This window comes from Budorcas taxicolor, chromosome 14, assembly GCF_023091745.1.
Source record: "Budorcas taxicolor isolate Tak-1 chromosome 14, Takin1.1, whole genome shotgun sequence".
Classification (NCBI taxonomy): domain Eukaryota; kingdom Metazoa; phylum Chordata; class Mammalia; order Artiodactyla; family Bovidae; genus Budorcas; species Budorcas taxicolor.
In genome coordinates, this window is record NC_068923.1 from 17721743 (window position 1) to 17738873 (window position 17131).

Consider the following 17131-nt stretch of genomic DNA (forward strand, 5'->3'; position numbering starts at 1 on the left):
GTCCCTTGGGCAGCAAGGAGATCCAACCAGTCCATTCTGAAGGAGATCAGCCCTGGGATTTCTTTGGAAGGAATAATGCTAAAGCTGAAACTCCAGTACTTTGGCCACCTCATGCGAAGAGTTGACTCATTGGAAAAGACTCTGATGCTGGGAGGGATTGGAGGCAGGAGGAGAAGGGGACGACAGAGGATGAGATGGCTGGATGGCATCACAGACTCGATGGACGTGGGTCTGAGTGAACTCTGGGAGTTGGTGATGGACAGGGAGGCCTGGCGTGCTGCGATTCATGGGGTCGCAAAGAGTTGGACACGACTGAGCGACTGAACTGAACTGAACTGAGCATCTAAAAGGACGGTGGACTGCTCAGAGTTGCTTTTTTGTCGATGCAAGCCCATCCATCCTGAATTAGAGATCAAGATGAGTGCTGGGTCACCTGAGACATCACCCGCTGTGAACATGAGCAAGTCTTTGCCCATCTCTCCAGTGGAGCATCCCAAGGGCCCGAGTTAGCACATTTGCTGGTGTCAGTTGGTGCCATGGATCCATGAGCTCTTCAAGACAGCTGTTTCCTGTTTCCTGTGGTCTTGAAGCAGAAGAGTGCAGCGCCCAACAGCGAGGGAGCCACTGGCTGAGTACGTGAATTGATAACAACAGCCGAATGCTCTGGAAATGATCTGGCACTATTCCGAGAGCCAGCCTTGTTTTACTTTATTTAACCTTGATCACAAGGAGGGAATTGGGGAAGAAGACAGGATTAGAGTGAAGGCATGGAACGAGCACTGTGGTAAAGAATCCGCCTGCAATGCAAGAGACGCAGGAGATGTGGGCTGGATCCCTGGGTCAGGAAGATCCCCTGGAGGGAGACATGGTAACCCACTCCAGCATGCTTGCCTGGGAAATTCCATGGACAGAGTAGCCTGACGGTCTGCAGTCGATGGGGTCACAAGACTCGGGCATGACTGAGCACAGTGACAGCACAAGGAAGGAGCAGTCCAAGACGCTGGCCTGGGAGCTGGACGAGAGTGTGGTCAAGCCAGTGAACTTCATTTGGGGTTTACTGCGCTCCAAACTGTGAGACTTGGGGATGACACAGACAAGCTCGAGAACTGGTTCCCTGGGCTTTAAATTCACTCCAGGGACAGAACTCACCTGCCTTAGAGCCGAGGAGCAAAGCTCCATTCCAGAGAGCCTTGATTAAATACCTACTTTGGACTGAGAAGGGCTTCCCTTGTGGCTCAGCTGCTAAAGAATCCGCCTGCAATGCAGGAGACCTGGGTTTGATCCCTGGGTTGGGAAGAACCCCTGGAGAAGGGAATGGCTACCCACTCCAGTATTCTGGCCTGGAGAATTCCAGATACTGTATAGTGCTTGGGGTTGCAACGAGTCGGACACGACTGAGCGAGTTTCACTTGGACTGAGAAGAATGCCAGGTGATACGTGGTGTGTGTTACAGCGAGCAAGACCTCAGGGAGAGGGTTGCCTCTTAGGTTCTTTATTTTGCTTCTTTGTTCAGAAACTGCTTAGGTAAACCTGTGAGACAGAGAATCCAGCCTCCAGCATCGTTTTGTCTCGGGCTTTAGGGACAAAGCATGCTGTTTCTTTCGGTACTAAATGCTTGCTTTCAATCTGTACTGTGAATATTTTTAGATGTTCACAGGCATCGGTACATGCGCTTTCGACATCTTGATCTTGGGCTACATTTCAGTCATTGGCCGGAAGTAGGGAGACATGCGGTAATAATACAGATATATCAATGCTGAAACCTAGTTTAAGAAAAAGAGAGAGAAACGTGAAGTTTGACATAGGCTGTGTGGGTAATGACTCCACCTGCCGTTTGCTTTTTCATCATTGGCTGGCTTCCTCCTGTCTGGAGGGGCTGGAGCTATGGGTCACCTTTTGTTTTACAAGTAACTGTACTATTGTGTCACTCTTTCTCTCAGGACGTGTGCAATGCCTGTCCCCCAGGCCCCCCAGGCCTCCCTGGTCTTCCAGGTTTTAAAGGGGACAAAGGTCTCCCAGGAAAGCCAGGGAGAGAAGGCACAGAAGGGAAAAAGGTAGGAACAAAAGAGACTTTGTTTTTATCATTGGGACGAAATGAATCATCTTGGGGATGCCAGCACTGCCTCTCTGGTACGCGTTGGGAGGCGAGGATCATTGGGGTCACCTTGGGGACTGGTTCCTGCACCATTTACCACTTTGGGGGTGGGTTATACCCTTGAATGCACAGCCACACACCCTATCACCATCCGCCTTTGCTCAGACACGCTGAGGGGCAGGCAGGGGCCTGGGAATCCCATGGGAAATGAGTGAATGATACGGAAGTGGACATCTTGCTGATGATACTATATGTCGGGCCCAGACACTTATTCCTGCTGTTTTCTCTTCTCCCTGTTCCTGCTGCAGGGAGATGCTGGACCCAGAGGCCTCCCAGGGCCCCCAGGAATAGCTGGACCACAGGTCAGTGAACCGTCATAAAACTCATGTGTATCTGTTCTCATCTCACTGGTTAGCCTAAGTTTGAGGAAGAGTGATGCCCAGTGTAACGGGATCATGGTTTTAAAATCAGAAAACCCACATTCAAGGTCTCTCCTTTGCTCCGGCTGTCTCAGTGACCTTGGGAATGGGCCCTTGAACTTGTTGAGTCTCAGATTGCTCATCTACAAATACCCGAGTGGTTGGAAGTACAGATGAGCTACTGGATAGGAATGTGTAGTGATGGTTGTGATGTGAACTTTGGGGTCAGATAACTCTGAATTCAAGTTGAGTCATTGTTGCTGTATGACCTTAGGCAAAATCTTTGACCTCTCTGGGCCTCAATTTCTCCAACCACTAGTGATGTGAATAAAAACAACTGCAGAGAGAAGTGAGAGTTGAACATATCATACAGAAAAAGAACTTAGCACTCGATAAAAGGATTATTAGGGTGCTTGCTTCGGCAGCACATACACCAAAATCGGAATGATACAGAGAAGGTTAGCGTGGCCCCTGCGTAAGGAAGACACGCAAGGTCGTGAAGCGTTCCGTATTTTTAGATGTATGGAGAGAGTAACATGGGAACTTACTTTACCATATGTAACATAGATAGCCAATGGGAATTTGCTGAATGGCTCGGGAAACTCCAACAGGGGCTCTGTATCAACCTAGAGGGGTGGGATGGGAAGGGAGATGGGAGGGAGGTTCAAAAGGGAGGGGATATATGTATACCGATGGCTGATTCATGTCGAGGTTTGACAGAAAACAGGGAAATTCTGCAAAGCAATTATCCTTCAATAAAAAGTAAGTTAAAAAAAGAGTGTTATTAGGAAAGTGCTATAGAAACGCAGTGGGCATCGTTCACTGTGCTGTGAATGACGAGACACCTGTCTGGAACAGGCAGCATGACTCTGTAGGTTCACGGAGCTCGGAGGCTGGCATGGGAGGGGGGAGCTGGCACGCAGCTGTGGAACAGGCAGGTGTCAGGGCTGCGGCTCTCAGGCCCTCAGTCATGACAGTATTCAGCGCTAAGCGGGGGAGAGTGTGTAGGCTGGCGTGTAGGCAGGGAGCGGACATCCACGCTGCCCTGGGGGGCTCTCTCTGCCCCCCTTGTCAGCTCTGTGCTGCTGTGACCTCTGCACATCGCTCTACCCCAGCGTTCAGGGACACGCGTGCCACTATGTCACTGTGTTTCTCTGGGACTCGGTATGGTTCCTCTGACGGGGATTGCAGCATGCAATCGTCAGTGGGAGAGAGATCACAGGAGCAAGACCCTTGGCGTGGGAATCAGGTCTCAGCAGCGACCCTGGGCTGGCTTCTTGCCTCCCGGCCTCTCCCGTTCCTCCTGGTGAACAAGGGGCTGTGAGGGCAGAGACCCTCCAGGCTTCTGGCCCTGACGACTGCTCAACGATGCTCCCACCTGCGCCTGGCGCGTTGTAAGCCCTCCGTCAGTGCCTGGGCCAAGACTGAGGTGAGGACCTGGGCGGAAGGTGTAACCAAGCTAAATGAGACTCTAATGCAGTATTGTGAAATGTTTAAAATGAATGAAGTAGATCCATGAGGAACAAAATACCAAAATGTTAAGTCAAGATGAGACCCAGCCTACGCAAGACCCTCGTTTTCCTGATAGACAGTGCTCAATCGTGTCCCCTTGTCTCATGGCAATTTCTGCCCCTTCGGAGCCCTGTGTTTATTTCCATTTTCATATTTTGTTCATATTGCATTATTTTGCATAAATTTTTTAGTAGAAAAGAAAAATATTTTTAATCACTTAAAAAATTTACCACTTAAAACATATAGTACGATTTTCTAACTTAAATACAGACATATTCAGAAGTTCTCAAGTAGGAAGGGATATAGATTTATACTGGATAGGTGATGAAATTCTTCATTTTCCATTAATTTTGACTTTTAAAAATATGTCATTGACATATTCTTTATCTCCGATCTGAGGTTTATGGGGCCCCAGGTGAGTGCTCCCTTGCCTCACCCTAGGCACAGCCCTGAAAGATGGGGTTGGGGCCATTATATTTGCTATTGAAAGGTAAGGAGGCAAACAAAAATACTGAGATGTGACACCAGCTGGGAGCCTGTGGGGCATCAGGATGGAAAACAGCCAGGTGTCCCAGGCCCCGGCTGGCAGGTTAAGAGAACTCGTGTTTGTTGGGCAGAGACTCTGAAGTTGTATAGGGTTTTGACAAAACCAAGACTCCAGCTTTGGGAACTGAAGACATCAGGTCTCAGAACTGGAGGTTCTGCCCTGGGGAAGTGTTAGGCTAGGAGACACCGGCACAGCTGAGCATCCTCTGTGCCATTTCCTGAGATTCCCCTTCTTTTCTGAGGTCGTAAGTGGTGGCTAAACTCCTTGCTTGAAGGATTCTGCAGGTGGGTCATTTCAGCTGATCCTCAGTATGCGACCTTTGCTGCCAGCTTGCCAGCTTCTGGGTTCTACCTCTGCCACGTGATAACCTTTATTCAGAGAAAGGAAAGCAGATCAATTAAACAGATAAGGCGTTCCCTCCACTAAGGAGGAATTGTTTTCTCAATCAGCCCAACCACTCCTGAGGTGCTGGTGTCTTGGGACAATGACTCTGCCTTTGTTCTTTGATAATTCCCTTCAAGGGAGGGTTTGTTCCTTTTCAGAGTCAGAGAAAGTCAAAGAAAGCTTCCATCCAGGAAAAGAACAGAAATCAGTGCTGCTTCTGAAAGACAGGGTGTTTTGTTTCTCTACTTGGGAGTCTGTGGTGGCCTTGTTCTCAGGGTCACCCTACACAGTGAGATCTCAGGGAGCTGCAGGAGACATCATACCTAGTGTATTAAGGACCAAAGGCCAGATTACCTGCTTTCTAATGTCATCTCCTATGGTGGTGAGCATCATCCTTGGAGGCGGAGATAGTGTTCTACTTCACGTATTAGAAAACTAAGGTTTAGCGAGATTAAATGCCAGTATTACAAAACTGCTATAAAACTAGTAGGTCAAAGAGAACCCTTGAAGTCCAGGTCCCAGACCCCCACTAGTTAGTATGCTGTTACACCTCCAGGAGGGGCTTCCCTGCTGGCTCAGCTGTAAAGACTCCATCTGCAAAGCAGGAGATGCAGGTTTGATTCCTGGGTCGGGAAGATCCCCTGGAAAAGGAAATGGCAACCCACTCCAGTATTCTTGTCTGGAATATCCCATGGATAGAGGAGGAGTCTGGCGGGCTGCAGTCTACGGGATCCCAAGAGTTGGACACAACTTAGTGACTAAACCCAGTAATGCTATCACCAACACCAGCACCAAGGAAAGCGCCCAAGGAGACTCAAAGCTTCTATCTATTGATTCACTGCCTCTGGCACTGACTCTTAATAGCTTTCCCTTTCCTACCAACTGTGGCTGGGAAGATGAATCGCACTTGTTCAGTCACCCAGTCATGTCCAACTCTTTGTGACCCCATGGACTGTAGCATGGCAGGCCTTCCTGTCCCTCACCATATCCTGGAGCTTGCCCAAGATCAAGTCCATTGCATCAGTGATGCCATCCAGCCATCTTATCCTCTAACCTGCTCTTCTCCTTCTGCCCTCAGTCTTTCCCAGGATCAGGGACTTTTCCAATGAGTCAGCTGTTTGCATCCGGTGACCAAAATACTGGAGCACCAGCACAGGTCTTTCCAATGAATATTCAGCATTGATTTCCTTTAATATTGACTGGTTTATCGTGCCTGGGGACCCACAGGCTTGCCTTGGTTTTTGGCTCCAAACTCAAGCTTGTCTCTGTGCTCTTTGTTCAACCCATGCCTCTCTCTAGAAAACAGAACAGAGGGCTGTTTCATTTCCTTTCTGTTGAACTTGGCTTATCAAACAGGATCTGTCAGACTTGCGGACCTCATGATTAATTTGTAAATTGAAAACGCTGCCCACAGTGGAGTATTTGTGGTCATTGTTAGTGTCCTTTTATAACCAGAGGCTCTAGGAATTCACTGGCCACAGGCTTCATCAGGAAGGTTTGACTGTTTGTGACTGTGATCCAACATCTGGGGACTCAGGCTTCCCGAGATTTTTCCTGCTTATTTGCAGCTGCTGTCTTTGGATCTTGGGTCTGGGGAGGTAAATGACACCGTCAGCTCCAGAGCTTCATTCTGGAGCTTTCAGACTGCGTAAGATACTGAATAAGGGGAGGAAGCTGAAAACAGTGGCTCCCATTATGATCACCATCCATGCAGAGGAAGAAGAAGCGAGATTATCATCAGACCATGACTTTCTAATGAGTCAGATGTAAAAGCCCCTTTGAGTTTGGAAATGCTGATTATTCTATCCTTCGTGAAAAACATGGTTTTCTTTTTGTCCACATGCCCACACATCATGTGGTGGGAACTGCAGGCACTGGGGATGCTAGGTGAGTAGAAGACCTCATTGGAGGTTCTGGACAATTCCGGGAGGCGGAGATAAAACCTCTTTTGCTGTTATTAGAACTGCCAGAAAAGGCCCTGGAATCCCATTCTTCCCAGAAGACAACCCAGAGCCATTTAGTCCATGCTCTCCTCAGAAGTCTATTCATCCACAGCTGCCTCAGTCCTGAGAGAGTCCCACCAGGCATGCCCTTAAACCGCTCCCTTCCGAGTCAGGAGGAATAGCGTTAGGTCGGATATGCGCCATGCCTTCTAGGGCTTGATGTGTGGGAGAAGAAAGATCTAGAGGGTGATGACTCTAAGCAAAACCAGACTGGGGCCAAGGCCATCGGGGGCAGTGAGTGGTCAGTGGTTCCCCAGCCTGGTTCTGCCTCTTATGAGCTGCGTGAATTGCACTGACTGATCATAAGACTTGGGGAACCGGGACTTTTCTGAAGCTGGGGTCCCTCATCTGTAAAAGGAGGACTGCATGGTTCATCTCCCAGAGGATTAAACAAGGAAACATTTACAAAGCGCCAGGCATGGTGCCCAGCACATAGGTAGGAAGTCCTGGATGCATGTAACTATGGATGGTCCTCCTTACCGTTCCTTCTTTTGAGTTAATAACAACTATGACAGATTGCCAGGAGGAGAGTTAAATGATTTTAAGGAAAAGAATGCCACAGGGCAGAGGTCACCAGTGAAGGCTACCTGGAGGAGGAGGTAGGATTTTTTTTTTTTTTAACATTTATTTATTCAGGTCTCAGTTGCAGCATTAGGATCTCGCTGTGTTGTGTGGGACCTTTCGTTGCGGCATGCAGACTCTCAGAGTTGTGGTGTGCAGGCTCAGTAGTTGTGGCAGTCTAACTTAGTTGCCCCTCGGCATGTGGGATCTTAGTTCCCTGGCCAGGGATCGAACCTGATTCCCCTGCGTTGCAAGGTGGATTCTTAACCACTGAACCACCAGGGAAGTCCCAAGAAGTAGGATTTTACTTGCATTGACAGGCATTCTTGGGGAAAGGTTTCTAAGCAGAGAAACAGCACACAAATTTTCAGGGACAAAATTTCTGAGAATAGCAGAGGCTTACTAATTTGAGAAAATTTAGGCCATGCTCTCAAAAATTTGTAAAATCCTAGAGAGACTTATCTGCTTGATGGATTCACAAAAGCTAACATCCTTAGAGCAGCCTCTGCTATGAATATAACCTCTAAGTAATTGTTGTATTATGTACTTAGTACATTATGGCATGGGGGAAATATATTTAAAAACCAAACAGAATCTTCTCCCAAACCAGAAGGTAGAACAGAAATAGTTATTTTTCTGCACAAGCATTAAACCAGAATATTATAGGTACCACAGGCAATTCTGCCAAGAGCTTGTAAAGACAAAGGAACCTCACCTTTTCTATGGTCAAGCAGCTATGACTGATGATGTATGTGTCCTCAAGGTGAATAGTAATTAGTCCTCACGTAAAAGGACCACATAGCACTGTTTGTCATGTTCAGCCGGATTCACCCGGTAATTGGACTAATGGTCTGCTTTAGTGAATTAGCTTCAAACAAAATAAAAACAAACTGCTTACATCTTTTTGCCTGGAGGTAGTTCTGCAGCTTGGAAAAATGGACCCAGAAGTTAGGCTCCTAGTTTCCTACAGCATCTGGCTGATGGGGCTTTATTTCCCTTGCTGATTACATTTCAAAGAGATGTTCCCAGATCCTCGAGAAATACTTTCCTGGGTCCTTTTTGTTGTTGTTTAGTCGCGAAATTGTTTCTGACTCTTCCATGACCCCATGGACTATAGCTCACCAGGCTCCTCTGTCCCTGGGTCTTCCCAGGTGAGAATACTGAAGTGGGTTACCATTTCCTTCTCCAGGGCATCTTCCCAACCCAGGAATCAAGCCCATGTCCCCTGCACTTGCAGGCAGATTCTTTACCTCTGCACCACCTAGGAAGGCCATTCCTGGGTCCTAGAACTGGCAAAAGGCTTACTGACCTTTGAAAAGGGCTGATATCCATTTCCAAGAGACAGAGAAAGAACTCACAGTGTCACGTTTTCTAAAGTCAGTGCTCTGATGTAAGGGCTTGTGGTGCGAGTTTCTTCTGTCCTTTTCAACAGGAAAAGCGAAGCCCTTTCATTGCATCCTCAGTGAAGATCTACTGCAGAAAGCTAAGTTTGCAAAGTAGTAAACTAGTAAAGTTCCTGGAATGCAGAATCCAGGATGGCAGCTTGTTGCTTGGTTTATTTTTTGTTTCTAATCTGTTTTTTCTTGATGGCTATATTCTTGGTGCATTAAAAGGTTCCGAGAACATGGTTAGTGTAATCAGTCAGGCTTCCAGACTAAAAATCGAGTGCTCTTGACATTATGAGACCAGCGGGACAAAGCATCGTGACCTAAAAAAATAACCAGGAAATTAACTTGATCAGGAGGAGACAGTTTGGACACAGATCTGGATTAGGTGACAAATATTATTATTTATTTATTTTTCCAGCTGTGTGACCTCAGGTGAATGACTTAACCTCTCTGGTCCTCAGGACTCTTATCTTTATGCTCTGATAATAACCCCCTACCTCACTGGGTAGTTTTCCTGGCTGAATGGGATGATGTGGACACATTGAATGCTGTTTTGCATCAGCTCAGGATATAAACAAAGAAATGCATGAAATGGGACCTCGTGTGGACTCTGGCAGAGTGCCCAGCTGAGCAGGGGCTCTGTAAATGTCAGCCCTCTTTTTTGGAAGGAAGTGAGTCAGGCTTGGGGGTGGCAGTGTGTGCTTTGATCCCCAGCTGCGGTGGAGGAGACAAGGACAACTGCGGAGATCCTTGAGCTGCTGACATTTTAGTTGTTGTGGGATGAGGGTTGGAACCACTCTAAGCCCAGACTGAGGACTGGGAATTGAGAGGAAACCATTTACTTTTAAGGCAGTCATCCTTAATGTCGGAGAAACAGTGTGAGATTACGAAGTGGCCTGTGGACAGTGTGCTGGCTTTATAGATCTTAAAAGAATAGACATGAAGTAAATGAAGTAAGGTCGCTCAGTCGTGCCCGACTCTTTGTGACCCCATGGACAGTAGCCTGCACCAACGCTCCTCCATCCGTGGGATTTTTCTAGGCAAGAGTACTGGAGTGGGTTGCCGTTTCCTTCTCCAGGGAATCTTCCTGACCCAGGGGTTGAACCCAGGTCTCCCACATTGTAGACAAACTCATTACTATCTGAGCTACCAGGGAAGTCAAAAAAAGAATAGACATAATTACACGCAAAAATGTTGCAACAAATGTTCTTCCCCTCTGAACCTATTTTTTCCCCTGTACACAAAAGCATTTGGCACTTTACAGACGCTGGAACACCTAACCCTCCCAATATACCAGAGAGGAGGCTACGGTGTTATTGGGTAATTATGGTCATCGACGAACTGTTGGTGTGGTACAGTGTCTGGATGGAAGAGGGCTGGGCGTGATGTTTCAGTGAGAGAATTGCAGGATTTGGGAGTCTGGAAGGACCCTCAGAGACAGGCCTGCCACCCACCACCTCCGCTCCTTCATCGACTGAATGAACAAACAGGGCAAAGAAGGAACACGATCTTTCAAAGATGCAAAGGTAAGGGAAAACAGGCCTGGAACCACAGCCAAGACTGATTAATTGCCAACAGTTTTAATGCATAATGCATTCTTTCAAAGGAACTACAGTGTTTTTTGTTTAATAACATTTTACTGGAATACACTTGTTAACCTGGTAAGCCTAAGTAGGTGACAGTTAAGAGAGATCGGAACCTTTGAACGGTACTTTCAGGATTAGTGTGTAACACTGTATTTTTGGTAGGTTGTATGCTGTGTCTTGGTGACCGTGATAATGAAGATGACGGTGATGTGCAGGAGGAGGGGGATAGAGGTGCTAGTAGTGAGTGATGGAGGTGGTGGCGGCAGTGAAGATGATGATGGCATAGCTGATGGAGAGGATGAGGATGGTAGTGGCGCGGGCACTGATCATGGTGATGGGTGAGGGGGAGGGAGAGAAGGATGATAGTGACAGTGCCAGGGGAAAGATGACAGGGTCGGTGGTGGTGGTGATGCTGATGGTGAGGATTGGTGAGATGAGGAGGATCGTGGCTGTGATGGTGATGCCACAGTGGCGGCAGCCGTGACGATGGTGATGATGACCGTGGTGACAGGGCGAGGCTGGTGAGAGCCCTGAGGCCACCACTGGTCTAGGCGCTTTATGGATTTGAGGTCATTTCTTCCTCACAGCAGCCCCATGACAAAGAGTCTACTGTTACCATTCCCGTTTTTTAAGTAGGAAGCAGAAGAGTTGAAACACCTTGACCAGTGACACACACTTAGTAAATGACAAAATCAGGATTGGAATCCTTCCAGTACAGAATAGTAAAGATAATTATCGCTCTTACTGTATTTTGAGCTCCATGCTAAGTGTTTCCCATGTATTATTTGATTTCATTCTCCCAGCATTTCACGGGGTGGGCAGTCATTCTTCTCTTCATTTTGGAGATTAAAAAAGCCCCACAACTTGGGCTTTAAATGGCCTTCTCAAGGTCACGTACCTGTGTGGGCCCCCAGCACAAACCTGATGAGAAACTGATGAAGAATGAGTGCATGAAGGCAACGCAGAATTTTTCTTTCGCAAAGGAGCTCTGGCAAGATTTTCTGTAATTTTCTTTCTTTTTTCCTCCTAAGGGGAGCAAAGGAGAGCATGGTGCAGATGGTGAGACTGGACAGAAAGGTGACCAGGTGAGAGCTTATTTTGTGAGAAACTGTTCACCCTGAAGAAGCAGCACTGGTTTTCTAAGTAATTTTCACTCCACCATTTCGGAAATCTGTTCCTGTCTCTTCTTTGTCTCCGGTGGATTTTTTTTTTAAATCAGGATTTCGTAGTTTCCACCTTGGTTCATTGTCACACTCCCCGTTCCCAATCATCTGAGGAGCCTACCTTTTTTTTTTTTTTAATATATATTTAAAAATTTTGTGCTCACTTATCTTTAGCGCTTCTCGCTCGCTGCAACAGTAGTCATTCTTTACCGAATACACCATGCTGCGTTCTTTCCTGAGGGCAGTGGCACCCCACTGCAGTACTCTTGCCTGGAAAATCCCGTGGATGGAGGAGCCTGGTGGGCTGCAGTCCATGGGGTCGCTAAGAGTCGGACATGACTGAGTGACTTCACTTTCACTTTTCACTTTCATGCATTGGAGAAGGCAATGGCACCCCACTCCAGTATTCTTGCCTGGAAAATCCTGTGGATGGAGGAGCCTGGTGGGCTGCAGTCCATGGGGTCGCTAAGAGTCGGACATGACTGAGTGACTTCACTTTCACTTTTCACTTTCATGCATTGGAGAAGGCAATGGCACCCCACTGCAGTACTCTTGCCTGGAAAATCCCGTGGATGGAGGAGCCTGGTGGGCTGCAGTCCATGGGGTCGCTAAGAGTCGGACATGACTGAGTGACTTCACTTTCACTTTTCACTTTCATGCATTGGAGAAGGCAATGGCAACCCACTCCAGTGTTCTTGCCTGGAGAATCCCAGAGACGGAGGAGCCTGGTGGGCTGCCGTCTCTGGGGTCGCACAGAGTCGGACACGACTGAAGCGACTTAGCAGCAGCAGCAACAGCCCTCCACTTCTGCCGTATGACTCTCCCCTGCGAGAGCCTATCCCTCCCTGCTGGGCCACTTCTCCAAACGCCTTGTAAAATGGTCCCCATGACGACGTGGTGCTCTTCCTGCTGGTCTGAGCACTGTCCCCCATCATCGCGCAGCCAGAGCAGCAGCAGCCTTTCTGCCTTTAGACCAACCGCTCTGCTTGTGTGTTGCTTCTGCCACCCTTTCCCCCCTTTCTTTCTCCTGTCCTCTCTCCACATGCCCCTGCCTTTCCTTCTAAGTCTTCATCCATCTCTTCATGGTAAACCCGCTCCACGCCAGGCCCTGCCCCAGGCTCTGAGGGTCAGGTTGAGCGGTGGGCAAATCCCTGACCCCACAGACCCTCAGCGACAGGTGAGGCTCGGGGGCAGAGACCCGAGGGGCGGGGAGATGAGCGCTGCATTGGATGACGTACTCAGCAAAAATGTTTCTGTCCTGAAAAACAAACCGTGTTTGGATTACTCTCAATAGTTTTCAACAGCAGTGCTCTCTAGACCGAACGTTGCGGCTTGCGTTTTCCTGTGGAAGGAGGTGAAGGCGGAGGGCAGGGAAGCCGTTTCTTTCATGGCGGTTAGCTTGGTTTGCTAACTTTGCTGTACCGCGTGAACGCTGAGGCGCTATGCTTTGCGCCAGAACCGGTTTAGCTCATTCTGTAATACACATAGACTCCCTTCTACACAGGGGCATGACTCTCTTTCTTAAAATAATTGTAATATTCTCAGAGATGCCATAATTCAGTTAACTGAGCGATTTCCATTGTGGGTCTAAATTGTGTATACGCAGTTACTTGCTTTTAAGTTTTTCTTATGGGATACTTCAAACATATCAAAATAAGTGTGTCGAGACTTCCCTGGTGGCCAGCTGGCTGGGACTCTGCACTCCCAACGTGGACACCTGGGTTCCATCCCTGGTTGGGGAGCTGGACCCCACACGCCCCAGCTGAGGGTCCCACATGCCGTAACTGAGACACACAGCAGCCAAGGAAATAAATACATATTTTTAAAAAGCGTGCTTCATGTTGATGTATGGCAAAACCAATACAATATTGTAATTAGCCTCCAATTAAACTAAATAAATTTATATTAAACAAAAACTGTGCGTAGTCTCTCCGTCATCCCCAACTTTTTGTGACCCTGTGGACTACAAGCAGCCTGCCAGGTTCCTCTGTCCTTGGGATCTTTTCGGGTGAGAGTATTGGAGTGGGCTGCCTTTGCTTCCTCCAGGGGATCTTCCCTGGCCCAGGGATTAAACCCGCATCTCCTGTGTCTCCTGCATTGCAGGCAGATTCTTTTCCAGGTGGATTCTTTTCTCACTGAGCCATTGGAGAAACCCCATTAAGAAAATAAGAGAGTGTAATAAAAAGCACCCCCTTGGACTTCTCACCTGGTCCCAGCATCTTTCAGCTCTATAGCCACTCTTGTTTTCATCTGTAGACTTCTTCCTCATATTCTTTTGAAGTAAATCCAGTTCCAGGGTAGATTGCTAGACACTCCCTCATACCTTTTGATATAAATATAAATATGTAGATTTATGTACACACACACACACACACACACACACACACACACACACACACACATATATATATATCCAGAATTGTTATCAGAGTTAGGAGATGGCTTCTGGCTTGTTATCTGAAATCTGTAGTTGCGCAAAGTAAAAAGCCTTTGGGGAATCATTTAAAATAATCGTCTTGTGTTTTCCTAGGGTCATCCCGGAGCTCCTGGTTTCATGGGCCCCCCAGGGGACCCCGGACCACCAGTAAGTAATTACTTGGAATGCCTTCCTCTTCTGACCTTGCCATTGGTATGCACTGCGGTGGCCATATTTGTCAACAACCTTGTAGGGAATTGATTAGGTTGCTATCATTTAGTTTCATGAACATCTGGTTGTTTCAAAATGTATAATTTCATGCAGGAAGTTTCTTTACACTCTATCTGCCTGTTACTGGATTTGGTGACATCCGACGATCAGCAAAAAGAAAAACTGATCAAGATAGGAATAGCATAGATCATGGGAAAAGGCGTTGGCCTGAAGGGAGAGGGGACATCCGAGAGGCAACCACTGTCATGAAAAGCGCCCAGTTCATGAATGAGTCATGATGTGGCCGCTTCTGTATTCCTGAAACGTTGCGTGCACCTGGGCCAATATAGGCACCCGATACATGTATGGGAAACGACTGAATAAAGACTGCTGGACGGTATAAATAAAGTCCTGTGAGAGCTTGCTTACTGGCTATCCCGTGTTTAGCTGCTCCGTGCAGTGTTCCTGGTTTGGGTTGGCCACCAGACAGGCGCAGAAAAAGACTATTGTCATCAGACCTACGATAATGGAAAACCCTCTAGGAGTCTCTTAATATGTGCCTGGTACAGGTTAACTCTTTGTATTTATACCTTACTCAAATTAAATGAGTGCTATCTTTTTCTTTTTCTCCATTTTACAAAGGAACTGAGATGGCAGAGGAATAAAATAACTTCCCTGGGGCCATACAGCTCTCAGTGGGGACCCGGGACACGGACCCAGGAAGTCTGGCTCTGAGAGGGTACTCTCCTAACTGGTGCCCTCGATTCTGTGCTACGCACGTTGTGGAACATTGCCTCACTTGCTCCTCACCCCCTTGTGGCTCGGGCAGTGTCACTGCCTACCTTCTATGGACGAGGACAGCTTAGAGGTCTTGTACCATTCCCTCAGAGCCAGTAAGCAGCAATGCATTCATTAATCTAAAGAGCCTCTGCCTTTATCACCCAGCCAGCCCGGCTCCTCATTCATTGATTTATTGAAGAACTGTTGAGTGTCTGCTATCTCCAAGGCACCACTTTAGTTCCCAGTAAACACTAGGAGGTCAGGTGGACATAAAAGCTGGAGAAAATATAAACAGAAGAGGGGTGGTGAGGAGCAGGGGCTTGCAGTTTTGAATCTGGAAGTTGGGAAATATCTCACTGAGGACCTGGTGCCTGAGCTACAATGAGGAGGGCGGGATCGGAGCTCTGACACGTGCCGGTTTCGCCTACAGGCAGAGGGAATGGCGTGCCCAGGAGCCCTGGGGCAGAAGAGTGTGTGGGGCTCACTTCACACCACTTCCTCACCTGTGTGGAACGCTTCCTCCCTTGCATTCTTCATCCCTGGGTTGATACAGACCGTCATCTTCTTTAGCTCCCTGGAAGATATTATACATCCAGTTGTATATTTCTTGCCTTGTGTCCCAAAGTGTTCCCTGATATTAGCTGAAAATGTCCTCTCTGAAGGGAGGCTGTTTATTCCTCTTGCCTATGGATAACTGGCCGGTGAGTGCTTTGGCCTGTCCTGCCGTCCTCCCAGCATCTTTGTGTTCCCAGAGGCTATTGCAGCCTGATGGGAGAGGCAGAGCACCTCTGAAATACTCCCAGTTCAGGCAGCTGCAAAGGGGCATAGGGTGCCAATTCTGTGCATTGCCTCATGCCCAAAGAAGAGGTGCCGATGACTTCCATTCAGATGCACGACCAACTGGCTTTCTGGTTTACCTTCCTCAGGGAGCAGACGGAATAGCAGGAGCTGCCGGACCACCAGGAATCCAAGGACCCCCAGTAAGTTCCTCAATGGACAGGGTCTGCCTTCAGCATGTGTTTGGAACTTCCCAGAACTTCAGGTGTTTGCCAGCCCTGCCCTGGTCCTCCGTGACTCCCGTGGCCCACGTTCCAAGGGTCGAATGACTACTAGTCGACCGCAGGAGGAGTTGCTTTCTGTCAGGACCCTGGTTACCCAGCCTGTAAATGACAGGTTTGGATGAAATGACCTGGCCATCAGCTGTTCCAAAATTCAGTTTATGACCAGTTCACACTGGCTCAAGGTTTAGCCCCATCTCTCTAGTCCTTTCTGGTGTGGTTTCCACTTGAAACAGGCACAGGAGACTAGAAAGCCTGGAGCTGCTCCGTCCTGAGCCAATGGTATGAGCAGCATGTCAGGCAGGAGTAGCCCCTGTGACTCAGCTGTTCAGAAAGCCCTGAGTGAAATGAGAGTGAATTTAAAAGTGAAAACAGAAGTTGCAGATCCTAAAAACACACAGGTCAATTTGGTTGGAACCCAAGACTTTTATTTCAAAAACCAGCATTAAATTCATTGCATGAAGCTGTGGGACCATTCTTGGCTTCAGCACCACAGAGCAAAGGTGAACATTACTTTAGCAGGCATTGTGTTTGTAGTCACTACATGCATAGTCTCTTAAAGGGATTTACAGTCCCCTAAAACCTCTTATCTCATCTGATGGCCTCTTATCAATAGGAATCATTGTCTCTATTTTATGGACAAGGAAAGTGGGCATCAGAGAAATGCAGCTACCCGCGCAGGGGCAGTGAGGAAGTGTCAGGGCCAGGTGCAGACCCCACTCTAGGGAAACCTCAGGGTTGTGTTCCAGGTAGGGCTGTTGCTAGTAAGCAGGTCAGCCCTGCCCTGGTATCCCTGCAGTCTGGTGCCAGGAGCACTTTAGCAGTCAGCCAGGAGAACTCCTTTTCCTCAGATGAGAAGACAAAGCAGACAGGGTAAGGTCACTCATCCAAGGTCATTCAGAAAATTAATATCCAAGTTAGGAGTGAAGTCAGTTTGAAAAATTTCCATTTCGGCGTTCTTTCTGTTAACTCCACGCTCACCCCATGTGTGGGATGGTGGGTTAGAGGT

At 47.9% G+C, this 17131-nt stretch overlaps 1 protein-coding gene and 1 non-coding gene across 2 annotated transcripts in view; both read left to right on the top strand.

Annotated features, from left to right (window-relative positions):
- COL22A1 (collagen type XXII alpha 1 chain) overlaps positions 1-17131 on the top strand; it is a 201486-nt gene that overhangs the window by 156130 nt on the left and 28225 nt on the right. The window contains exons 44-48 of the mRNA XM_052651665.1: positions 1941-2054; positions 2404-2457; positions 11527-11580; positions 14189-14242; positions 15991-16044. Of these exons, the coding sequence (XP_052507625.1) occupies positions 1941-2054; positions 2404-2457; positions 11527-11580; positions 14189-14242; positions 15991-16044 (330 nt within the window). The remainder of the gene's footprint in view (positions 1-1940; positions 2055-2403; positions 2458-11526; positions 11581-14188; positions 14243-15990; positions 16045-17131) is intronic.
- Positions 2924-3030, top strand: LOC128059690 (U6 spliceosomal RNA). The gene has a single exon (XR_008200618.1). It is a non-coding gene; the product is annotated as a U6 spliceosomal RNA (small nuclear RNA).